The sequence below is a fragment of the Pogonomyrmex barbatus genome, unplaced genomic scaffold, assembly GCF_055798465.1.
Source record: "Pogonomyrmex barbatus isolate J1 unplaced genomic scaffold, ASM5579846v1 scaffold13, whole genome shotgun sequence".
Lineage (NCBI taxonomy): Eukaryota > Metazoa > Arthropoda > Insecta > Hymenoptera > Formicidae > Pogonomyrmex > Pogonomyrmex barbatus.
In genome coordinates, this window is record NW_028297109.1 from 2,290,358 (window position 1) to 2,316,272 (window position 25,915).

General features: G+C 35.7%; 3 protein-coding genes across 3 annotated transcripts in view; 1 reads left to right on the top strand and 2 right to left on the bottom strand.

The window, feature by feature from the left end:
* Positions 1-2,220: 2,220 nt before the first annotated feature.
* On the top strand, positions 2,221-12,924 carry LOC105423253 (uncharacterized). Its single transcript, XM_089072294.1, has 7 exons — positions 2,221-8,782; positions 9,064-9,260; positions 9,801-9,993; positions 10,142-10,303; positions 10,537-10,702; positions 11,692-11,840; positions 12,707-12,924. The coding sequence occupies exons 1-7, from the start codon at positions 8,724-8,726 to the stop codon at positions 12,915-12,917; spliced, it is 1,137 nt and encodes a 378-aa protein (XP_088928420.1). The 5' UTR covers positions 2,221-8,723; the 3' UTR covers positions 12,918-12,924.
* On the bottom strand, positions 12,923-17,691 carry LOC105423266 (pickpocket protein 28). The gene is made up of 10 exons (XM_089072293.1): positions 17,504-17,691; positions 17,042-17,192; positions 16,799-16,944; positions 15,938-16,016; positions 15,598-15,861; positions 15,354-15,459; positions 15,032-15,085; positions 14,536-14,653; positions 13,939-14,045; positions 12,923-13,857 (listed from the first exon to the last, which is right to left on the bottom strand). The coding sequence occupies exons 1-10, from the start codon at positions 17,653-17,655 to the stop codon at positions 13,547-13,549; spliced, it is 1,488 nt and encodes a 495-aa protein (XP_088928419.1). The 5' UTR covers positions 17,656-17,691; the 3' UTR covers positions 12,923-13,546.
* A 1,977-nt stretch (positions 17,692-19,668) lies between these two features.
* HnRNP-K (Heterogeneous nuclear ribonucleoprotein K) overlaps positions 19,669-25,915 on the bottom strand; it is a 58,586-nt gene continuing 52,339 nt past the window's right edge. The window contains exons 9-12 of the mRNA XM_089072272.1: positions 25,889-25,908; positions 25,561-25,754; positions 25,210-25,379; positions 19,669-23,685 (exon numbers count right to left, since the gene is read on the bottom strand). Of these exons, the coding sequence (XP_088928398.1) occupies positions 23,658-23,685; positions 25,210-25,379; positions 25,561-25,754; positions 25,889-25,908 (412 nt within the window). The 3' untranslated portion in view covers positions 19,669-23,657. The remainder of the gene's footprint in view (positions 23,686-25,209; positions 25,380-25,560; positions 25,755-25,888; positions 25,909-25,915) is intronic.

Consider the following 25,915-nt stretch of genomic DNA (forward strand, 5'->3'; position numbering starts at 1 on the left):
GCGAAAGTGAGAAACGAGCGAAAAGTCGCGAAAGAGTCTTAATTTTGCGATCGCGCAAATTTTTGTCTCCTCGTGTAGCGGAAGGAAGCGCGCAGATGTAACATTTTGAGAGATTTTTAGAGAATTTAAAATTATACCTTGATCGCGCAAACGAGAAACGGTAGAATAATTTTCCCATAATTTTCCCAAGGAAAATTATCATTTTACAGTTATCAAGGAGAGCGCGATAACGAAATTGCTGGAACAACCTTCCTCGATTAGATTCATGCTACTTTGGATGCGTGTCGCACGAATGAGAGAGGACATGAAGAGTAATTTGATCAACCTGAAGCTTGTGGTCACGAAACGCGTGTAACGCGATAGAAAACCCGACGATAAAATTAAGGACGTATGCATCGGAGATATTCCGGGGAAGCAATTCTCGTCCAATAATAGACGATTCGATGTAAAGCAGCGAGAACGTTAAAGGCAGAATAGAGATCTAATAAAAGAAAGTCGAGCATCATAAAAAGTAATTGAAAAAGGTATTTGTTCAATTCTAAATCGCACACGAGTTTGAGCCGGCTAAATAACTTTGCACCGAGGAAAATGAAATCTTCAGCTTTCACAAATGTGTCGTTTAGTTTTATATTTGCAGTTTAACAAGGAATTTCTCAAATCCGGGATTGCAAGTAACAAGAATGTCCGTCGTATTTCCTTTTTGAAGCACAAAGAGGAATATGCTTTTGAATTGATTAAAAAGCTCGTTTAGTCTCGAGAGACAGAAAAAGAAAGCTAGAGAAAAACAGACAGAAAGAGGGGAGGGGGGCGCAAAAAGGGAGAAAAAAAGTCGTGAATCTGGAAAGGGAAAAGTAATTGAAGAAGCGTCGTAATAAGGAACATTCTCTTGGTTTCAGCAAAATACGCGTTCCCACATCTTCCTCAATCCTGAAGCGAATAGAAATGAGTTCGGGCTACATGAATGTGCGTGTAAGCGGATGATGAACGATCCAGAATGTAAATTCACGAAATAAGAATGTCCACAAAGTACGCTGACGGAAAAGACGAAGAGCGGCGAAGCTCCAGTTTCGGGGGAGATCGAGCATGGGGTGATTTCTTTTCTTCGTGTTATTACATACTACATGCGAGAATGTCGCTTCTATTCCGAGAATACTACTTTTCACGATATATTCTACGAAGAAACGCGAGGAATTTCGCCGAATAATTTCCACGTAAGAATCTTTCGGATTACCTTTGATGAAAATATCCTATTTCCAACGAGTTAACTTTTTGCTCTCTTTTACGTCAAAGTCTAGAAATCCTGACAAGACATTTAGATGGAGCCAATTTAAATGCTTCGGGAGGCGTAATCCAACACCATATGGCCTTCGGCGCGTAATCTTGAGGATTCGCGAGATCGATTGTTTGCGTAATGGCGTTACAGTGCGGCAACAAAAGGCTGTTCCATTTTCGTGAAAATTATGGGAAAATCAGATATATTAATACACTAATAATTAATATTATTGCAAATGATGTGTAATATATATCCATAGATATTTCGTTGCATAGACGCGTGGTGCAGGCGAGTAAATATTAATATCACTGCGAGAGCACGAGGAGTAAGTTATGTAGGCGGAAATACTAACAGTGTCAACATTTTCCGGCACTGAGCGGCACTGAGTTACGGAATTAATTAGCTTACGAGACATGTTAACATCACGTGTTAGGTCTATCCGTCTTGCATCATACATGTTTTCGATACCTTGGCTATATACTCGATATTCTAACCTGCGGCTCTTAAAATTATAACAGACAGCCTTGTAGATCAGAAATAGTGATGGCGATTGTGCGATATAATAATTGTAACAAAATTCTAACAACTGCAATGGATAATAAGTTGTTACTGCTTTCCCGGGCAAAAGTTAGCTAGTTTCTTTAACTATCTTAAGCGAGAAAATGAGATTTGTCAGTCCATCGTCGAAGAATTTTTCTTCATAAAACTTGAAGAATTCTCTGCAGCCAAAGATTGTAATAAAAGTAAAAAGCTCAAACACAGTTTCCAAATGTAGATTGAAACATACGTACATCATTAATTAACGAAGAATATTCACCGCAAGAGTTTAAATATTTGATTGCAGCGTCCTACAATTATTACAATTCATTGGGAGATGATGGAAATAAAAGCCCTGGAAGGAGAGAGAGAGAGAGAGAGAGAGAGAGAGAGAGAGAGAGAGAGAGAGAGAGAGAGAGAGAGAGAGAGAGCGATTATGGTAGTAGAGACCCAAACGAATGCAGCACGACCTTGTCCGATGCAAGCTTTTTCATTTCGTGATGAGGTCGATTTACACACGTGTAGGGCTACAGAGCTCGGAAACAAAACAAAATACCTCGTGATACGAGCAACAGTTTCCAGGCGGAACATCGATAATACCCGGCTATAGCGAATCGTGGCACACGTTGTCCTAAGCCGAGACTCCTGTCCTCCATAGGAAACGGATTTGTTCCGATTAAATTAATCAATATAGAGGATTTAAACGAATAAATCATCCCGCCTCTGTCATCCCCCCCGAGTTATTTTCCGCTTCGCAAACTTCATATTAATTTTACGAAATTTGTCACTCGCAAGGCAAATTACGTAAAATTATTCTTTTATTATTCTTTTTTTATTCACCGCTAACTAAATTAAAGCGAAATCAAAAATAAAAAAAAAAAAGAAAGAAAACAGACAGTGGTTTTCTGTTTCTGGAGGGAGTTAAATCCACATGAGCGCGTCTGCATGAATTTTCTAAAGGGCAAAGGGAAGACAGCTGTGCGAAAGAAAACGGAGAGATCTTCATTTTTTGCAGATGTCAAAGCTTATAACATCGATATCGCCGATTATATTACGAGAAATTGGATTATGATAATGTGTACTGTGAGAGAAATCGCTTTGCCTCTGGTTGCCTAAGTTTCTTTTACCTTTATCATAACACAACCTTTGCTTATCAACTTCGTCCCCGAAACCTTTGAAGTTTCGAACACGGAATTTCCTCTGTAAACCAAAGTTTAATCCTCTCTCGCTTTAATCCTCCTCTCTTTTCTCCCTCTTCCCTATTTTCTCTTTAATTAATTACTTCCAAAAGATATGTGATGCGGAATATCTGATTATGATAGTGCATCAGAGTTATTTTCAATTCAATTCAGTTCGCTGACTTCTTCCTTCCGTCTTTATACAGAATCTTAGCTTGAATTATCCGTCGCAAGAAGAATATAAAGTTCATTCTCAATCCTCTTAACGTCGCCCGTCAAAACGAGTTCGTTCGGTTGCTCTCTTCTCCCTCTCCCCCTCCCCCCCCCTCCTATTCGCTGCACTTTCGTCGAAAAATTTCGAAACTGTAACTCGTAGTAACAGTTCGCAATATCGACGACAATATGCCATGACACAGAATGACAAAGCCTACACGGTCGTACGTAGGGTGCGTATTCCGGGAACGCGTAATACATACGCATACCTGCACGGCCAAGCTGGTGACAAGCGTGTCACTCGGCTCGGTGATTGGTAGATCGATAGGACTCTTGATTGAGCCAGCGGCCAGTCGCCACCACCGCTGTCGTCTCCGTGATGTCAGCAGCTGCTGGAGAACCCGGCGCGATAAATAAAGGACCGGCTCGGTCGTAAGTGGTGGCGAGGGATGGGGGGGGGGGGCTCCTCTCTAGTCACAGACACCGGTGACCCTTTCGAGAGTTCGCCGAGGCGAAAGAAGACTTTCCGGCCGTGTGAAGACAATGCGCCGATCTATCTCTTCGCTTCTTCTCCACTTTTTTTTTTTTTTTTTTACCTTTTTGCGAGGCCGCGTCAGCGATACATCGCCGGCGATGCAGATAAAGCGCGTCCCGGCGACTTTGTACGAGAGAAGGTGATTTGAGGTTTTGCGATTGAGATCTACGTACGAATACATCAACGTGAAAACTGGATTCAGAGGAGGACGTAGAGATGAGGACGGACGTAATAACGCGGCGGACGTAATAATACGTTGACAGCTGACTCGAAAATTTGACTGACATAATCGTTGGTCCTGCGCTAATCAATTATCACGCCGTTACTTACTCAGCCTCCGTGGCTCATGTGAGGATCTTGGTGATGGGGCAACACCAAGGGAGGATCGAGCAAAGAGCGATTTCGCATTTGCGTACGTGAGAACGTAGCGCGGGATTATAGGCGACATCCGAGGGATGAATCGAGAGATGAAATGAATACAAATGTCACATATATGTCACCGCGTATATTTGTCAATGCAAAGAGGAAGGGATGCGGAGAGGAAGGGATACGAGGAAAACGAGAAGAGGATTTAATCCGGAATTCGTGACGTATATTACATACATCGGATACGAATTCGTAATATGAAGATGTATCACGCGATCATATTCTCCGCTGAACTGCGATGAATGAAAAAGTTCCCCTGTGACATGGCAACGGAATAACTTTCAACGGCCTTGCGAATTGAATTTCAACCGATTACCGGGGGAAAAAGCTTTGTGAAGCCGACGTATCCGGCGAAAACACAGAGGAGCGGCTTGTCTCGCAAAAGCCGAGGAAGCTTTTTCTAGGAAGCTAGATATTTCATCGCAGAGACGACGACGACGACGACGACGACGATGACGACGACGATGACGACGCCGACGATGAAGGCCAAATCGACAACCGCCTACGTATAAAATACGGGATAATAAAAGAGAGGAAAAAGGTAAAAAAAAAAAAAAAGGAAGGAGGCAGTGAAACAGTGAGGCTAAATGCCGCCGTTACTCCACCCACGTTCGAGTGTACAATAAAAATTTATTCACGCGGCCTTCCGACCCGTGCCACGGTGCGTCCCTCGATAAATCCCGACTTTTAAAGTGCCGAAGGGATTTGAATGGGATTTTAAATTGCTGCAGACATGGCTCTTATGATGGCTCCGAGACAGAGACTTGTTCTCCTCGCATGTGTGTACATATTCCGCGGACGCGCGCGGAATTTCACAAATCCGCTGTAAGCATGGCCGCGCACGAACGAGATTAAATCTCTCATTTATGAAGCTCGTTAGTTTTCCATAATAATGCGCCAGATCAAGGACAGGTATGTTAACAAATCGCGGACGCGGCACGCTCCTCTGTGGCAACAATTTCATCATTCCCTCTTTTTAAATATTCTTATTTCAATGAAATTCTTTCGAATCTTTAATTTAGAAGGCTACTTTGCGATAGAACACAATGCGGAGGAATTTCGCACGGAATTGAATTTACTCCGCGCTTTCCATAAAGCAGTCTATAATAAACTTCAAAACTTTAGAAAATGTAATTAAGGAAGGGAGACATATCGCGATATACTGCAGCCTCTGAGTGATCATTAAAATAATGGTAGGTAAAATTCTCGCGTCCTCGTGAAAGAATTAACATTGCGGAGGAAACTGTCACGGGCAGGAAAAGCGACTGTTTCCATTACAGACACGAACGTGTGAAAAGTTCTAATTAAATGGTAATTAAGCGCACAGACGCATTGCTGGGAGGCAGCCGCGAATTGTTGCGTGCCGCGTCTCGACATTCTGAAATTTTAGACGTTTCCCAAATTGTTCCTCAACTGTTACTTTCAGATGCGATTTCTGTGAATTCCAATATTTCCGATACGGATTCTATAAGAACCCCGAGAATTTCAAGAGATCCATTGAATCTCAGGCATCCGCAGATGCCGTTCGTCCATCAGATGCTATTCTCCAAAATTCTTCCTCCAACTTTATTTTTCCCCGCTAAGTGGTGCAACAGAATCACAAGTATTTTTTTTTTTGGGAAAATACTCACGCGGTCTAATTCCGTCTATTGTCAATAGGATTAGATGCCGCTTTGTAAACAGCATTATATCAAATAAATTGTTTTGAAATAAAAGTATTTAGTAGTCACAATGTTGTCAATTGAAATATTGCTATTATTCTAGTAAAATATATGTGTAATCACAAATATTATAAATGAATCACAGAGAGACGATTTGAGCGCGAAATGATCTTGTTTGTGCACCAAAGAAAAGCAGATTGACTCCGGTAATTGGTCCCCATGAATGAGTCGATCTCGGAATAATTGGGCTGTTCGCATTTTTTTCCGACAAATGACACTTATCGCTTTATTTTTGTCGCATTTATAAAACAGAATAAAAATAAACGCAAATGTTATATGTCAACGAGTGTTGGAGAGTATAGCGAATTTGATACGAGAATTGTATACGAGAATTTGTTGCGGTTTTTTTACGCAGCGTTGCACGCGAGAGGTATTGCGATTTGTTACAAAATTCGTAACGAATATTTCTGGATATTTGTTTGACAACGCGTTCAATTTTGTTTTGCTCAAAAGGGCAGTGACGCGCGTGAAAATTAATAATGTTTATACATTTATTTGCCGCTGCCGAGATAGATAGATTTTCGGATCTGTGATATCCCAAATGTAATAGGCGCCGTCGCGCCTCAATGCGACGATGTTAAGCGTTAATATGAAAAACGAGTTCTAAATTTTTTATATCATTAATTTAATATCTCGAGGGTGACCGAAAGTGGTCGCGGCGAACGATCGATAATGGTTATCGCGGTTGTTTCCATGGATACAATTAAGCCGAACTATCCGATGTGTAAGGAAGCTATTCGCGATAATGTGTTTCGTAAACCACTCGTTTGTAATGGGAAAAATGATAACGTCTAAATGATAACGTCTAAATTACAGGGACAAAGATTGTCAGTTTATATCAGTAATAATGGTTCCAGATTAAGCGAGCGCGAACATGAATGGATATCGATGAATGCGAAGTGCCGTCACTGTCGCGTTGTATCGAATACAAAAGTAATTTGTTTATTCGTATTTGTTCGCGCTCGTTTTCTTAGTCTAAATTCGGCTAAATATTTTCAAGAAGTTTTCTAATCAAATATTTTATGCAAGATCTTTGTTAAGGATTTTTAGAATCACTAAATATGATTCTAATTGCAAAATTCCAAAATTTAAAATGGATCTGATATGGCAAGCCGGATTCTAAAAATTAAGAATTAAAAATGCATCAAGTCGTTTATTGCAAATTTTATTTTTACTGAGATCGCTAAATTCAAATATAAAAATGCCAAAATCGAAAGGATAATCTCCAACGAAAAAAAATGTATGTCACAGAACAGACAATTAGAGCTCGCCCTATTAAATCCGCAATTTTAAATTTTGCATTTTTTGCTTAGATTTATTAAATAAAATATTACTACGTACCCAAGTTTCAATAAAAATCAAACGGGCAATTTTGAAAATAAAAAAAATGGGGTGATTTATATATCGGTCACTTTCGCTTAAGGGTTGAGACACACACACACACACACAATTCGAGGTGCATTCGAGAGCTGTCCATCCCGCAAGATATCAACGAGCGAATGCTCGATCGATAGCGGTGGACTAGCACAGAGATGCGTATCATTCCACGTACGCACTATTTGCGTATCCATTATCGGAGTATTATCGGGTACAAACCCCACCAGAATACGGGAAAACTCGTATCATCGCGGAATTTCAATATAACGTATTCCAGTATAACGATCGCTTCGCTGAATCCTTAAGCACTCCGTGACGGATGTGTCAAATCGCGCGCGATTAAAGCCGAATGAATTGGGCTTCACGAGAGAGAAATCCGGCCCATCTGTTTACATTCAGTGCGATACTTCTGTCGAAAAGTTCATTATTGTCGGTCAGTTAACAAACGGAGTACCGTACGTTAACGCGTCCACTTAATAGGAGTTAACGATTTGCACTTCAAAGGCATTTCTCGTTCCCCGTAAATTGCGAGAGTTATAGAGAGCCGTCAGGCATTAAGCGAGATCGTCTGACATTAAGGCCGCGTTTTGAGCCAATTTAGAGATATAAACTCGAATAAGTCCGACACGTCCGATCTCGAGCCGAGCGACTACGGCTGATTACTCCTATTAAAAATATGACCTGCGCTGGTAAGATTAAAGTATCCTCACTCTCATAATTCGAATAAGCAAAAATGCCGCGTTTTAATCGACGTCGTGTAAAATAGCGCGAGCAAAAAAGGGTAATCTATTTATAAAACATTTAAAAGCTCTCGCACGCGCGTTTAGAGATACGTGATCGCTTCGTCGCTTTTTCCCTCCCTGTCCACGGGAACGAGCGTCGATGACTTTGAAATGGAAATTACATTTGGGGTGCAAATACCTCGCTTATTGGAATTCGTTTAAAAGGTCCAATTTTTCGGAAGCCGCGCGATTCATCTGCATAAATTGGTGAGTTAACGCACACCATAATTGTTAACTATATTAATATTTCTCCATAAAGCGATTTATATATTTTGCATCAGTTCGGAGATAGAAAATCATCTTTAATAATCACTCTTAAGAGGTTGTAATTATTTTTAAAAAGGATAGAAAAGGGACAAAAAGAGAGAGATTCAAAAAGCACTTTGCGTGCCTTATTCAATCCCAAACCAAAATATTAATCGGCAAGTTTCGTCCAAGTTTTTGGTAGCGAGCTTCCTTTTGTAATTCCCTTCATCAGCCTTCGTTCCTTAAACTACAATTCAACCAAGTGGTGACTCGTGAAAGAGCGAAAAATCAAGCTTAACACTATGCTTTCCGTCAACTTGCAGAAACTAAAGATATTCACAAGATCACAATAGAAATCACCGAACGAATTTTTGACGCGGAAAACTTTTGGATCGAGAACTCTCGTGGCGAGACCAATATGAGACATATGGTGAGATGAAAACCACGTATCCGAACATCACCGAGATGTACAATATGATTGTACTGTGCAAACGGTGAGCGTTCGCGACAGAAAGGCGTTTGTTACAAGCCGCAGTGCTGCATTATATTCTAGAACAAGGATCGGCAAACTTTTTCTGTAAAATGTCAAATAATAAATATTGCCGGCTTTCAAGTTCAAGAGAGTATATTATGTATAGGTATAACAAGAGAGAAAATAAAAATTTTCATCAAGTTTTTATTAATAAAATTTGAGATATGATAATAGCAGCAAGCTCGAGCCGCACGAAAACTTTTGCTCTAGGAGCTATCCGAAATTGACGGCAATTAATTTCAGAACGAGATCCTTGAAATACCCCGGCCGATACAATTACGGGTTGTGGACGGTCGAACCGAGTATCTGGGGCATTATCGGATACACCGTAGTCATCCCCATAGTTTCCGCACTTGGAATAATCGGGAACTCTCTAATCCTCGCGGTCCACTTGAAAGCGAAGACGTACTTGAAAGCGTCGACATATACGTATTTAGCAGGTCGGTAAAGAAGCGTTGGAGTTAGCCGTGAATTAATGTGGAATTCACTTGTGTTCGCCGGTGTGTTATTGCTATGCGCTTAGAGAGAATCTTCTATAACCGTCCGTAATAATAACAATTACACCAGCATCGCTAAACCAATCGTCAACAAGAATTTCGTGCAATAGAAACAACCGACAACCGAATAGTTCGAGATCCTATATAATACTAATTAATATTAATTAATATTAATCCTTTGTCAAAATGACGCGCTGTGTTTAGCGCGTGGTACTTCGTAGGTATTCGAATCACAGCACGATTTACAATCAATAAACTGTACTTTTGGAATTTCCATAAACTTTTTCAACTAATAAAAATTCTTTAATTCGCAATTTCAAATTTATTGACATATTATATATAAAGTTAAGAATTGAGAATATTTGATTTCCACTATATTTACGAGAAATAGTTTAAACTTTAAAAGATTAATCGCAATTCCGTTCGTTTTAAACGAATTTTCATCATGTACTTTGTCAATGTCAATCAATTATTTTTTCACAGTGCTCGCAGCTTCGGACCTGATCACTTGCATTCTGGTCGCCTTCTCCAGTCTGGCCAGAGGCATTTTTCGTTGCAACAAAGGGTGGCTGGAATTCGACGCGTTCGTTCACTTCCCGATAGGATCTATTACCTCGAACATTACAGTATGGGCCGCGTTAGGGGTGAGCGTCGATAGATTGATAATAGTCTGCAGGTAAAGGCACAGGAATCATAGATTTCTGCCAGATTCGCAAGAGTAAAGGATATTAAGATTCGAGATATACAAGCTTTAACAAAAAGCGCAATATTTTTGACGCAAGGAAAAAACAATTTAACAACATAACAGTTTCCAATTTTCGCAGCATGCCGCGATGTAAACCGCCAAAGTTCTGCAGCCAATATGTAGCACGTAAGCTGATGATCTTCGCCACTTTCTTTGCTACCTTGATCAACATACCGTACTGTTTTATGTACACATACAACGAGAGTGGTGATTTGGTGACGACTAACTTTTTCCACTCACGGTACGTAAGAAGCGACGATCATGTTAACCGCAAAAGGTTTATTCTGGCGCCTATCTTAACAGGCCCCCATCCAATTTCCCAGACTATCTTTAGCCACCCTTAACTCCTCGCTGTAATTGCGATATTATTGTTGATTAATATCTTCTCTCTTAACAGTATTCCCGTTATTCTCCTCGCCTCCAAATTCAATTTTGTTTGAAAGCCTAGATTAAACAGCATCTTGATCTTTGCAGTTGGTTCAATCTTCAAAACTGGCTACAATTTACAATATTTGGCCTGATACCGGCCGTATTTTTGCTTATCGCGAACGCAATCATGTGTTGCTCCGTGAGGAGAGTCCTCATACAAAGGGAGATACTGCTGAAGCGCAAGAACATACGAGAAGGAAATCGCCTGCGGGTAATATATATTTACATCAGCGAGAATCCGCGAACATGTTTGCCGTTCGTTTGTATGATAAGTCTTAAAAGAAGCCACGGATTGCGTTTAATTTAATTCCGTTCCGTTTCTATCATAAGAACGCGGCTTCGAACAGGTCGGACGGGAGAGTTCTCGATCGTAAAAATCAGAAATCAGTTCTAAACTCGTGTCACGTCACTTCAGAATTCCATCCCACTCAGCGGCACAAATGAGCGGTTGTTGTACTTCAACACTTTGGAAACGTCTCAGGATGCGATTTGCATGAAACTCATCCGGGAAACCGAGCGGTATGCGGAAACAGAGTCCCGCGCGAGTCATTGTTGTCTCGCGTAATTGGAAAAGTTTTCCTCAAAAACCGACGATAACGTCGTAGTCGTGTCTTTGCAAGAGCAAATATTAAAACTTCGTCGTCGCTTGGCGCATAGACAAGAGATTGTTTTTATTACAGCTTCGAATAGACAAGTTGATTTGGTTCACTTGAATCACATTGATAATAAATAGCTTCATTTTTTTATTTAACTAATTGTTAATTAAATATACTGCCTTATGAAACGACAAACTTTTAAAAAGAAAAAAAAAAAATAATGTAATAATTTTGGATCTTAATATTAAACTTGAATGCAAATTTTATCTCACAAATACGTGTTTTTTTTTTCCAAAAGGCAGCTTAAAATATCAAAAGCTTTCAAAATAATATCTTATCAATTAATATCGTTTTTTGGTAAATTCAATTTCTATTGACAATAATCAACGAAACGTAATAAGAACAAGTAAAAAGCGAGAGTTTATATTGGAAGCAAGTAAAATACCGACTGTAAAATCTCTGTCACTATTTTAGTCAACAAAATTTTTACTGATGAGATCGAACCTAGCACTAGTACGCAAAATATTCCCAGACATACAACATATGTGTTTTAAAGATGTTTTGCTTTATCTCTTTTATTTCTCATTAATTTGTCATCTATCAGGATCAAGCTCGGTTAACGATCATGCTGGTTGGCATCGTATTTTTGTTCCTTGTGGGCGAATTGCCAACTCATTTGGCGTCGCGGCGAAGCGCCCTGTCTTTGCTTTACGGCGGTGATCCTTCCAAAGTTCACGAGGTCTTCATGGAAAAGTAAGTGGCCGGACATGATATGACGTAATACGACAATTATTAAAAAGGCCTTGAATAAATTAGCATATGTATTATGCTTGAGAAAAACGTTTCTTCTTGTGAAATGCCAATTGTTAAAAAAGGAATAGGAAGAATAATTTTTATGTAGAATTAAAGAAAGAAAAGAGAGGAAAATATTAATTTTCTACCTTTAAAAGCATCTTTAATTTAAATTGAGATAAGGTATTTTATGAGAAATTTCCATTTTCTTTAAATTTTTTACAAAGAATGACGTTTTATATTCTTTATCCAGCATAAAGTTTAATTATGAAAAGATGTAAAATTGAAAAAGTTTTAAACAGAAATTCGTTCCTATTATGATTATTCAAGAAGAACTAAAATCGTTACAATTTTCATTATTTTTTTACCAAAATTTGAAAATCGTTTTGTAAACTCAGTTTATTTCGAGACAACGATGCGATATAATTTCAATTACGCGAGTTGATAAATTAACGTTTCGATACTGCATTTCTTTCTTACTGCATTTCTATTTTCTTATATTCTCTAATGAACGAAAATTTTATAAACTCAGACAACAAGAATTATAATATTTTATCTCTAAATAACAATATAATATAAAGGGACAAAATTTGTAATTTTGCTTTTTGATTTCAATCATATTTTTAAAGAAAAATGCTATTTTAAAATATATTTTAAATCTTTTTCATTGCACGGTATGTGTATTCGTATATTTTTGTGCGTGCAATTTTTTTATCTTTTATGATTGAATTTAATTGGAAAGTATTTAAAATTATGTGTTATTACTTCTTATTATTTACTTTTTATTATTTACTTTTGATAATTTTCTCTGTTATGCATTTTCACAGCTTTCGTATGTGGGCGACTCTTCTTAATGCGTTAGCGAGCTCAACCAATTTCATACTTTATTGCTTGCTAAGCCCCACCTTTCTCATACATTTGAAACGTATGTTACTTCCGGAGCACATTTTAAAAAGAAATTGCACAAAGAAGAGACCGGTAGCTTACTTCCATCAACAATCAGGCTGCAAAGCAAGATGTGAAATATTTGTATTATAATTATGGCGTAACATACCAATAATCAGTAACCCTATTTATCTAGGATTCAGATTTTCATTGAAAATGCAATAAATAAGATAATCACGCAAAGCTACAAACATCGAATTATTCCTTAATAAATAATCTTAAATAGTATTCACATAAATGTGCGAAATACATAAATGTCATGAAATACAAAATCTTTCATTTGTTAATATATTATCTGAGTTTTGTATATATCTTATTTTTATTATATGATAAGCATATTATAATAAAATATTATAATATAATTATAATGTAATTATAATATAATTATAATATTATTATAATATTATAATATAATTGAATAAGATTATATCCTCACCTAGGGTAGTGTATAGTATTTTTTATTTTATTGTTATCTGATCATTTCAGATTTTATATTAAATGGTATTTTACTCTCTGATTAAAATTTAAAAGATTTCAATAAATTTTAAATTTTAAATTTTAAAAGCTTTCAATAGCGCTAGTTATCAATGATCATCAAAACGTCATTGGAAAGTCAAATATCGGTCGTGAAAAAATTATCATGAAAATGTATTAATCATTAGAAAAACCTTTTAGTAATCTTATTTTTGTCATAATAATTGATTCGATTAAAGTGGATAGCTTTAAAATTTGACGTTTTTGCGATGCACATTGCCAAGATCCGCTTTACGATAGTGAAGAGCCGGTTGATACCAAGTAAGAAGAATTCGTTTGTTATCTGATCCCTGATGTTCTCGCAGCTCCTGCAATTGACTTTTCTCTTTAATGGGGATCGACAGGAATACTTCCGACGCCGGTGGCAAACTTGTACGCGATTGTTCTTGCCTTTTGCGGTGCTGTCTTCTGAATAGGTGCCGGGTCAAAAGGTAAGCCAGCTCTATTACGCTCATCACGGAACCACCGAGGCAGAGACCAAAGATACCGCCGAAGGATGCTGAAATAATTCGTCAAATTCAACACAAGTTCGATCGAGTTCAAAAATAAATAATGGCTGGCTGATCGGAATTAAACCTACCGAGGAGTGAATCCCAGCTGAGGATACTGTCCTTGCGATATTCGACATATGATATGTCACCGAAAAATACGTACACAAAAGACACGTTGTTTACATCCAAACCATGCCTACAAGAATACGAGAACAAACTTGTACTTTCGAAAAAGTTAAATAAATAATCGTATGTCATAAAAAAAAAAATCTAAAAGATATAACGAAAAAGATCTCCAGCTCGGAAATTTAAAAAATTATGAACTTTGATAATACATAGAGAATTTTAATCATCTTAATGTCATTTTAATGTCATTTTCGTTTGCTGCTCTTAAGCGAATAAAATCAACCTTTAAATATTGGCTTTTCATTTCCGTTATTATTTACCAATAAAAAAAAAATAGATTTAAATTTTATAAAGTAAACTTATTTCTTTTTAGAAAATGTATTGATTAAAAAATACATCACTTTAAAGAGTTATAAAAAAATATATAAACAAAAATGGGGGAAATATATTTGCCGTGTTACGCTTACATGTCACAAAATCTTTGAAATCTCCGAGTTCGGAATCTTTTCTTGTAAGATCTAAATAAAGTAAAAGTCTTTCTGTTACACGAGCAGACTCACGTTAAATCAGAATCGAATCCAATGTCGTTCATTTTAATATCTTCCGGACTGATGTTGTATAACATATCAGTGCATTGAGGGAGACATTTTCTACAATTCCCAAAATCTGAACTTGATTCTAAATTTTAAAAAATTGCGTTAAAACCTCGCACAAAAAGAAGTTTTGCAGAACAAGTATCTAAAAATTTGACTAGATACAAATCTGAAAATAAAATTTTGTTGAACTATTAAAACAATTATATAGAATACTTATGCATGGCAATATAATACTGCAAAAATTTTTTATATTCTAACAATCGATTTGAATGCCCTATAATTATTTGATGGTCCGATAAAACTACTGTCAAATTTGTATCTGGTCAAATTTTATTTCACAAATTTTATTTTAACAGTACCATTATTTTTTTTATACATATAAAATCAGATATATAGCTATCAGATATATATTTGATTACAATATACATATAATCAATATATTGCGAAATCGTTTTTTTACCTCGGAAATTCAAGAGGCAATTTATATCGGGCAAGAAACATGTTCTCATTCCATCTGTCAATAAAATATTAAAGAATATATAGTTGTGCATAGAGATAACAATTATATTTTAATTATTAGCCATTAAGATTATAATAATTAATAATATTAATATTTAATAATAAGCCAAGTTAAATTTCAAAAATATTTCTTCCTGTTGAATACAAAGTCAAGTTTACATATAAAGATAAAATTGAAATTTAAAATACAGCAACTATAATTAGAAATTATATATATATATATATATATATATTAAATAATTTATAATCTTAGGCACACTCACGCGTCTCCGGATGATAAAACGGAAGACAGCCACATAGACGATACGTGAGCTTCGCTATGCAATCCGATATGCACGATTGATAGCTGTAATGTACCTCGCCTGGTATCTGCATTGTACATTCATTCATATAAGATTATGTGAAACTTGGAATTTTGCGAAAGGTTACAAGTTTGGACAGATGGACGGATTTTCCGTGCTAAACGGAGCTCTTAGCTAATTACCGAAGATATGAACAAAATGTTACCTCGTTGTCGAAGAAGCACAAACGTTGTTGTAGAGGGATGTTCCGCAAACTTTCCATGGCTCTGATGGACGTGCCCGTAACGGATATCGCCAGTACGTGACCAGGCGGCACGGACGCGAGATGTGCACCGATGTCGGGAAAATCGATTGGATCGTGTATCATAACTGAAGCCCCTACGTAAGGGCGCGAGGTTGCCTTGTACATGTCGGGCTCGATGTTCAAGGCAACCGCGAGTCCCACATCACGGCCGCTTCCAGGCGCTTTCTGCAAGAGAGGTTGTTTCATATCATCGTATGTAGTCCCGGAACACGATCGAAATTGACACGACGTCGGACGTTACCAGAATTTCATCCACACCCGGCAAATCATCGAAGGTTTCGTTGAAATTGGTAAAATTAGAAGGCGTGTTATCGGAGGACCTGCAAGATAACAACGTAAACATAAAATAACGCACGTGAATTAAATAATTTTGCATCGAGTTTGATCGAGGGTTTGTTATATTTTTCTAATGAACTTTTTTAAATGAAATCAATGCATGAAAAAAATACCCAGCGAGAAATGACCCATCGAATCGACGTCAATTAGACGTTAATTCAATAATTCATTTCTCTCTGAGTAATTTTATTGACGTATTTAAAAATTTGACCATATATAGATTGGTAAATGATTCTATTGGGTCATCAAAGTAATTATGTAGGACGTTTAAATTGGTTGGATTTAGCTACTTAAGCTTAAAAATAAGAAAATGTAATGAGTCTAAATTTGAATATGGAAATTAAATATGTAAATTTTATTTGAATAATACAAAAACTTTTTCTAGAAAAATAGCGATTTAAAATACAAAAAGCTTTCTATATTTTAAAGATTACTTCTTATTAATTATCATTTTGAGAAAATAAACAAAATCTCATTGATCCTCAGGGAAATCATCATTACTATTTTAGTCAACAAAATTTTTATTGATTATTATCTATTTCATTGATTTAGTTTAAGAAAGTTAATTTTGTATTATAAATAAAATTAGAGAATCAAAATTTTTTGGCAATAATCAAGAGATTTTTTTTTTTTAGATAAAGTAAAGGATATATTAAAAATGTAGCAATATTTTGATTGAAATTTTCTCTGCCATTTTATCAGAAAAATATAACAAATCCTGATATGTCTGCCTCGAAAAGATGATACGCATATATCTGGGAATTACAAATGTTCGATGTTTAGATCGTAATGGGAGTTGAAAGCGCAACAGAAACCCTCCCTGGATTTGATCGTCTTGAAAATCTTCCCACAATCGTGAATTTTACCGATCCAAGCACATCTCAATAATAAGGCGCTGCAAGGCTGCATCAACTGCGAGCAATATTATTAAGTCTTGAAATTTTTTTATTTGCCCAGATAGAATTTCTTCGTAAGGACGTAGATTAATTGTAGAGGAATCACTTCTCACCTGCTCCATGAGCGTTTCGACTGTTACGTCAAGATAATCAAGAACGTCCATCGCGGTCACATTGTCGATCGAGATCTTATCGGGCCGTATCAGCTTCATTAGAGACGAGAAAAATTTATCACTCTCGCTTGCAGTGAATCCATTCTTGTATCTGTCGTGTTGCGTAGAATCAGTCACGGAGGTTTAATTCCGTCGACCCGAAATTAATTAATTAAACTGATTATGAATCGACAAGTCAGACTAGTGCGAAAGATTTGTCGTATTTCATCAAATAAACAAGCAAAAATTTTCAGCAAAACCAAAGCAAAATTTTTCATCAATTTCAATTACTCAGTTCTTTTCATGTGGATAGAAACTTTTTAATCTGATGATTCATTTTTCAAAAAATTTGTTTTATTTAGTAGAAAAAAAAGCAACGAATCTTTTACTGGAAATCTAATATATTAATAGATGATATCTTACAAGTATTTTGCAATAGGATCGGCGTGTGCACGGTAAACCTTATTATTATTACATATGGTGACTCCCGGAAAAGAGACGTCCCATATCGGATTCGACGTATAGATAGTCGTCACTATGGGATTATTCGAATAATTCGCCCACAAGCGCATCATCAATATGACACAGAACACAATGGATGATATGCAAACCTATCAGATATAAAAGTAAGTGATGTTTTTCCGATCAGTCATTGCTGAGCATATTCTTGCGTTATCGAAGTCGTAAAACTCTTACCAGGAACCAAAAGATATTCTCGATTAATGATCCGTTCGAGTTTATGTAACGAAAACCATGCAAGTTTGTATTCTCGCAGTAGACGTAAAACCACCCGTTTAAATATTTTTTCACGCCGTGTGCTATACATTTACGATATCCTATCGCGACATGCAGAACATTGACTCTTATTCATCATAATTACTTATCATCAGAAGAAATAAATATAAAAATAAGTATGACACATTTAATAAATTCAGTATCATTCAGATCTAAATACATCTAAACAAATAAATCGATAAATATTTTATCATAATTTATCACAATATTTTATCATTATTTTAAGAATTTAATTAATTTTTTGATGAGTAATTAAAAAATATATAATTCTTTTTAAAAGTATAATATTCAATAAGTTTCCGTACATTCAAATTTGAATATATCTGAACAAGTTAAATACGCACATTTCATATTCTTATAATTTTGATAAGAATTAAATTAATTAGAAATAAATTATAGATATTAGTAAATAGTTAAAAAGCTATATATTAATTAATAAAACAAAATAATATAGTGATGTCTTACCACGTTTTATTAAATTGTCAAATCTGGATTTCTTATTCCAGTCTGTCTTCATGTTCCCAAAGTTATTGTGTTAATGCTTATGAAAAAATGACAAACTAGCACGTGCCAAGAGAACCATCGAATAACTGAATATATTGTCGGACACGGGCTGTAATTTCTTCGGCGAGTGACTACTCTTCATTTCCCGTCCGATCGCTGCGTGTCATTCAATTTTCTACCAATATCCCTAAGTAAATTCGATGGAATGGCATTAGCCATAAGCTCCAAATAATACTTCATATCTGAACGTACACTCTAATAAATTTCGTTTATTTCCTCGCGAAGGTCGCGAGTTATTTACTCCAATATTGTAATGCTCTATAATTTAAGATTTATTACATTTGACTAGTTTCCCGGTAAGTAATTGGAAAACTCACTTTCATCACTTTCATCTTTGAAAAGTATGACATGTTTGACAAATTCACTGTATGTCTCAATATATTTATAAAAACCTAATGTGAAATATTTCATCTCTTTCGTACAAATTTAATATCAATTAGGCTAATATTCCTGTAAATAATTAAGACATACGTTTATCATTCTTCTTGAAAGTATGACACATTTCATAAATTCAGTATCATACATTCAGATCTAAATACATCTAAACAAATAAATCGATAAATATTTTATCATAATTTATCACAATATTTTATCATTATTTTAAGAATTTAATTAATTTTTTGATGAGTAATTAAAAAATATATAATTCTTTTTAAAAGTATAATATTCAATAAATTTCCGTACATTCAAATTTGAATATATCTGAACAAGTTAAATACGCACATTTCATATCTTATAATTTTGATAAGAATTAAATTAATTAGAAATAAATTAAATGTTGTTTTATCCAAATATCTTTATTTGTAAATGGCACGCAAGAAATCTCAATATGTCTTTTATTATGTCACGATTCAATGTGAGCGCGATGTCAAGAGCCTTAATAAGAATTAATAAGATTAATTTTTTTGGTAATTGGAAATTACTATTGCTCTTTCTGAAAATATTATGCATTCAATAAATTTATCGTATATTTCTAAATATATGTAAACAAGTCCGACACATACGAGAAATATTGTGTATTTTTATTACGATAAAAGTTTGCTCAATCTATCACTAAGTAATTGAAAAATGTATCGCCCTTTCTCAAGATACAATACATATAATTTTATTCATTATTTTATTTGTAAGAATTACTAATATCTATTACATTACAACGTGTAATATCACGAAAGAGACAAGTAAAGTGAGATAAATTTTAGCCGCTGATTTAATGGGATAAAAGAAGCGCATTTATTCTTTGTACTAATTTTATTTGACAAATAAAAAGTATATCTGTTACAAATAATTGTAAACTGTTTATCTTATACGTAATCGTGATACGTACGAGTGTGTAGCACTCTCTCCCTCTCTCTCTCTCTCTCGCTCTCTCTCCCACTTTTGTAATCACACACGTTTTTCTTTCAACCTTCTCGTAATACCAAAAATCCAGTTGTAATAAATCAATTTATACATCTGGCATCGATATTTTATTCATATATGCACACGCATTCGGGATACATACATATTTATACATGCATCCTAACGTACTTACGTCATTCATACATGCGTGCTAATGTGCCTCGTCATAGTGAAATGGGTTACAGTTAATAAGTGTACGTGTATATGTATATGTGTATATGTATGTGTCTATATTTATATGTAGTATTATGAGAGCGTGTATGTATGCGTGTGTATGCATGTGTGTGTGTGTGTGTGTGTGTGTGTGTGTGTGTGTGTGTGTGCGCGTGTGCGCGCGCTAGACGAAAAATACATAACACGCAGCGAAGCTACGCGAAATACAGTTTTGATTTAATTTTATTTGCGGTCTCATTCGAATGCCTATTTGAATGAAGGAAATCGCGATGCTCTTCGCCGTTTGGACATCAGCGATCCGAAATTATTTCGCGAAGCTGTTCGCAGATCGACAGTCGTGACGTTACCTTCAACATTAAAAATCGTTGAACCATTTTACTTGATCTCTATCTTCTTGGAATTATTCAGTGTTGTCTAAGATTTGTACTTAGAATTAAGACATCAAATATTCACACCTATTTTTCTATCTCTTATTCATATCTTTTTGTAGTATGCAATCAACCTCAAAGAAGAGATTAAAATCTGAAATCGTTATAAGTTTTATGTGTATACTTAGAATATAAGTTTACGCATAAAATTTTACTTTTATGCTTGTTATTACATATTCTTGTATTTTTAATAATTGTTATAAAAAAATATTTTAATTAAAAGTATCTTATAATTATTAATCATAAGTTATAATTATATTTTAAACACTGGATTGACACACGTCAAAAACTTCTAACAATCTCAGATTCATTTCTAAGGCCGATTGTCGCATCTATGAAGACAACTATAAAATAGAAGTAAAAAAAAAAAAAAAAAAAAAAATAAAACAAAACAAAAAAACAATAAACGTGAATATTGCGACATTATCAATTCCAAGTCTAAAACTTTACAAAACTGGACAGTACAGAATAATCGACAAAACAAATGTACAAAAGCATGTATTTCGAATAATAGTACTCGTAACTGGACACGCAAAGAGAGAATATTTTTTTCTCTATTCTTCGCATCCGAATTTAAACAATGATGTAAAAGCATAATAACGCTAAAATAAAAAAAATAATTAACAAAGGAGAAAAAAATACTTCAATTCTTTGAGAAATTTCATCAAGGAGACATACAGTCGCGCACGTCCGTCTGTGAACAGCTGACAGAAATCTTGCTGCAAGAGTAAACGAGAGATCTCTGAATCTGTAAGTTCATCGCGCACGCAAATTTACATATGGATCGTGATTTCACTTGACATTTCGTGCCGAATATATCGAGCCTTTTGTGTACCTATGCAAATCCACGCGGGATTATCCCAAATAACAGACTGCGAATGCGTCATTTACTGCCTGCAGGTCGGTACGCTTCCGTTGAATGGACACTCGATTCACGGTCAAGATGCTTAAAAATGCCCTTTATAGGCACCCCGGGAGGGATGACGTTTACTGACCAGACTAAATGTATTTTCAGGGAGAAGGCTGGAGGAGAGAGAGAGAGGAAAGGGGGTATTACGAGTTAACTTGGGGCTGACCATCGGTACGCGGGAAAACTGGAAATGGCTATTAGATTTATCATTACGTTGATCATACTTCTTTTTTTTTTTTTTTCTTATCAGAAAGGTTGTACTGGCTTAATACAGCCTGGCATACATCATGACAATTCAATTCTCCAACGAGTACGCATTTAAAAGTGACGTTGATCACGTCCAGGCGTACTCGCTCGAATATTAAACTGACTATTTAGAGTGGGGTTTTAATGATCACGATCGCTCGAATGGTTGTGACAGCTAAATAATGCTTTTTGTAGTACAATCGCGTTTAATTGCACTTGGAAAGTCATCTACGCGACTGTTACCAAACGTATACACCAAAAGGTACATCCGTTCGAGCAGTCACTTCGCAAGGTTGTTGCTATATAAGTATAAGTATATATTTACAGAGATCATGTTGTATGCCAATCTGGCTGTTTTTGCGATCATACTTTCGTATGAAGACCTCAGCGTAAAGATTTTGCACATCGACGAAGATGATTGTAACGGACTATCTGCTAAAAATATACATGTATAGCAGTGGCAACAGCATCGTAGTCTCAGAACGATCTACGTAATTCGCTCAAATTCACACGTTTCTTTCAAGATTCTGTACAATGTAGAAGAATAATTGCAAGACGCATAAAAAAAAAACCTTGAAAATATACTTCGTTCCATTATCAGAAAACATAATGAAATAATGGCGATTCATTGAGATATCACATCAATATCCAATATAACGGGCTCTGTGGCAGATTTATTGTACGAAACTCACTCTCTTATCACTCTCTAATCCATCTACTCCAAATCGTTCGAGAACGGTTTCCTCTTCACCGATGGTGCCCCCTTAAAGACATACATCTCTTTCATGAAGCCTAAATATTTCTACCCATTATAACGCTAAGAATGCTATGCATTCGCTAGGGGATGAAGGTATGATTAATACAGATTTAGGATAGAATATAATAACGCAAAGGTATTCTTATCAATAATTATATAGTAATAATAATTAATAACTATTATAATAATGCAACGGCAGAAACGGTGTATGCGACAATTAACCAAGAGACAGAGACATCAGAGTGGGTTTTATATACAGTTTCTTTCCGCACGAACATACTTGTCAGTATCATACTTGTCAGTATCATTACTTGTACTTGTTTGTTCCCCGCAAATGTATGTTTGCCTAGTAAAATCTTTCTTTCTTTCTTTCTTTCTTTCTCTCTCTCTCTCGCTCGACCTCTCCGTTCCTTCGACACTGTTGCCCTCGCATTCACTCTATGCGCATTTATTCTTACTTCCATATGATTAGAATTTGTAAAGAATTTATCAAAAAGCTTGGAAAGAAACGTAATGGGAAAAGTGTGCGTTGTCAAGTCTCGATGTTCAGGAGAGTTGTGTCTAAACGGTTTCAAATTGGCTGTTTCGTGCCAGCGTCTCGATTGTTGGCACAATCTATATAATTCAAAATTAAAACACGTCAATTCCCCGTCGGGCGAAAGAGACAAGATCTATAACGATAATAACAAAAGAGAAAAAGAAACATATACGATAATTTCCTGTGAGAATTAGCGCGCATTCAATGTTAAAAAAAAAACGGATCGCTCTTTGGATTTCCTTTAAACAATAAATACTTTTCTCGGGAATGCTAATATTGGGAAACACGGTTGCTTGCCAGTTTGAAACCCCCCGCTGTCATCGATAGTATGTGTGCCTCGCGGTACACGATACAAATAAGAGAATTCTACGCTAAAGAAAGGCCGACATCGAAAACGTTAACAGTACTCGATTCGTGAATCGATTTGCTTTGCAAGCTGTAATAGGCGACTATCATTCTTGAATAGAATCGCCGCATCAAGGTCACGTTAGCATCGACCACAAGCGTTTATCTTCCTGGGAGAGGGTGATTCGCGTGTGGCATGTGGCGTGTATATGTGTTTGGTGTAAATTCTACGAATTATCTTTCCGTGCCCAGCACTCTGCCGGAAGTTGTTGCGCGCGTTTCTGCAGGTGCATGTCAAATGTACTTGTTTCAGGTTCCATTTTCAGTGTTTGTATGTGTTTACCCAAGAAATATTTCTAAAAAAAAGTTATAAAAGCGCATCTTTGGCTCCCCTCTTCCCCGAATACATCTCTCACCACGTTTTAGTAATGATCTGCATTCTCGTGTACGCTGGAACAGAAAACAGAGTTTTTGTTCAGTCAATAAGAATTGACAAAAATAGCATAAAGATAAAAGAATTAAAATGATAATGGCATATCTCTTCTTTATATTACTTTTTCTTACAATAACTTCTAAGAATTTTTTTTCCATAAATTGTTTTTTAAAAATAATTCACAGAGAATTAAATTGAAAGTGCGAAATGATAAAAAAGCATTTTCATATTGCGTAAATAAGATTAATCGTCAATATAAAAAGCCTTAATTTAATGATGAACATGAACGACACTATAAACATACTCAGAATAAATCGCAATGACAACAATGCACTTAAGCCTTAACTGTATTAGTATGCATATTCCAAAAATGAAATCGAGTTACGAAAGTTATCAGGACGCGACTCGAATTTAAATGTTACATCGCTTATCTAGTCGCAACTAATTAGTAATTGCAATCACATCGTTGAAGGAAATGTTATTATTTATTCGTGCGAAATTACAATGCATCGATGAGCAAATTGAACGCAGTGGGAATGTTGTTAGTTCCGAAAGCAGGTCTCAGGCAGAGGCGAAGTCCTTGAGCGCCTTTGTAGGATGATTAGTGATTCCTTGTTACATCGAAAGTAGAACAACAAAATCACTAGTCTTCCATACAACGGTGCTCCATTTTCTCTCACGCTAGATTAGAGATTCCTCCAGCGCGTCGTCCTCCTTCTGTCCGTCTCGACTCCTTCACCTTTGCAAATGTTATATTCACTTTGTTCGTTTGGTTAGTTCGGGTTGTGTTAGTTCCTAGAGATGAAACGAGCTGACGCAATGCAATGGCGGCGATGTCAGTTATAAAGCAGATGAGGTATTATCGCGCGTAATAACGATGCAGGAGAATGTTTTTATATGATTAAACATGTTAGCAGCATAAAATTGAAGAATCTGAATGTCCGTATCACAAATCAATGTCACAGAATAATAATGTACTATAAATCGATTTTATCTCGCACTTACAAATGTGTTTATAAAGTTAACATTACATATATATAGATGGTACATTCTTTCTTTTCTTCAATTTTATTTTAACAATTATTTTTATTGTCATCCAGAGTTTATGCAAAGCTTCGAAAAATCGTAATAAAGTAGTGGAGCGTGAAATGATAATATAAATTACAATGTCATATAAGCTTTACATAACAAAATTGTACAATCAGAAAAACTAACAAAACTGGATTCAAACTCAGAATTCTTTGTTTGTAATATTTGGCATGATCACGACAGCTTCCTTTGATAAATATTCTTAATCTCATATCATTTAATTGGTATTTATATTTCCTATAGAATTCGTATCGCACACATAGAATTATATATGCTTAAATATCATATTATAATATGTTCTTCTATCTTTATTTTATTAATGTAAGTTTTATTATAAATATATAATACCCAATTTTATTAATATAATATAAAGATGATTTTTATAATGTTAACATGAAATAAAAAAAACAATTTTTTTTAATGTTAAATGTGAAAATATATATAATAATTACCTCTGTTGCAGCAGGTACTGGGCCATTTGTATCTGACTGGGAATTCCGGTGATAGTGATGATGCGATCGTTACTGCCAGGCAGTGGCTCGTCTATAGTTATTCCAGCACCACTATCGGATCTGATTTTTCTGATTCTCGCGCCGCCTTTGCCAATTATAGCTCCGGCCAACTGTGTACAAAGATTTTGTAAATCAAATATGTTCTATTTCAACATATGAATTAAGAACAAATATTTTAATCAAAGAAAGCGATTATTATTAATATAACAAAAAGAATTTATAACAATTATTAACACATATTTTTACATATATTTGTAAAAATATAGTGTAAGCAACTTATAGTCAACTTACGTCTTTAGGAATGGTGACTTGTGTACTGGTCTTGTTTCCACTCATGTTGCCCTGGTTGCCTTGATTGTTCCCACCCATAGGTGGACCACCCATTCCTGTATTACCCCCGCCACCACCCAAGCCATTAGGTGCACTTCCTTGCATTCCCCATCCATCACCTATGACAAACGAAACATTAATGAAGATTCGTATTTCTCATAGATATACATAAACTCCTGAATATTTTGATAGTAAACAGATTTAATGGAACATCTTATCAATATCCTGGTTACGGAACCTTCCCTAATATATCTACCGCGATTGAGGATCTCTTTGATTGAATATTAACTGTTTCTTTGATCGTTATTACTTAAGT

Coding starts and splice junctions, on each gene's coding strand:
- LOC105423253 (XM_089072294.1), top strand. CDS start 8,724: ATGAAAACCACGTATCCGAACATCACCGAGATGTACAATATGATTGTA. Junction 9,261..9,800: donor GACATATACGTATTTAGCAG/GTCGGTAAAGAA, acceptor ATTTTTTCACAG/TGCTCGCAGCTTCGGACCTG. Junction 11,841..12,706: donor CACGAGGTCTTCATGGAAAA/GTAAGTGGCCGG, acceptor GCATTTTCACAG/CTTTCGTATGTGGGCGACTC.
- LOC105423266 (XM_089072293.1), bottom strand. CDS start 17,655: ATGATGCGCTTGTGGGCGAATTATTCGAATAATCCCATAGTGACGACT. Junction 15,460..15,597: donor TGTGCTTCTTCGACAACGAG/GTAACATTTTGT, acceptor TGTACAATGCAG/ATACCAGGCGAGGTACATTA. Junction 15,086..15,353: donor GTTTTATCATCCGGAGACGC/GTGAGTGTGCCT, acceptor TTTTATTGACAG/ATGGAATGAGAACATGTTTC.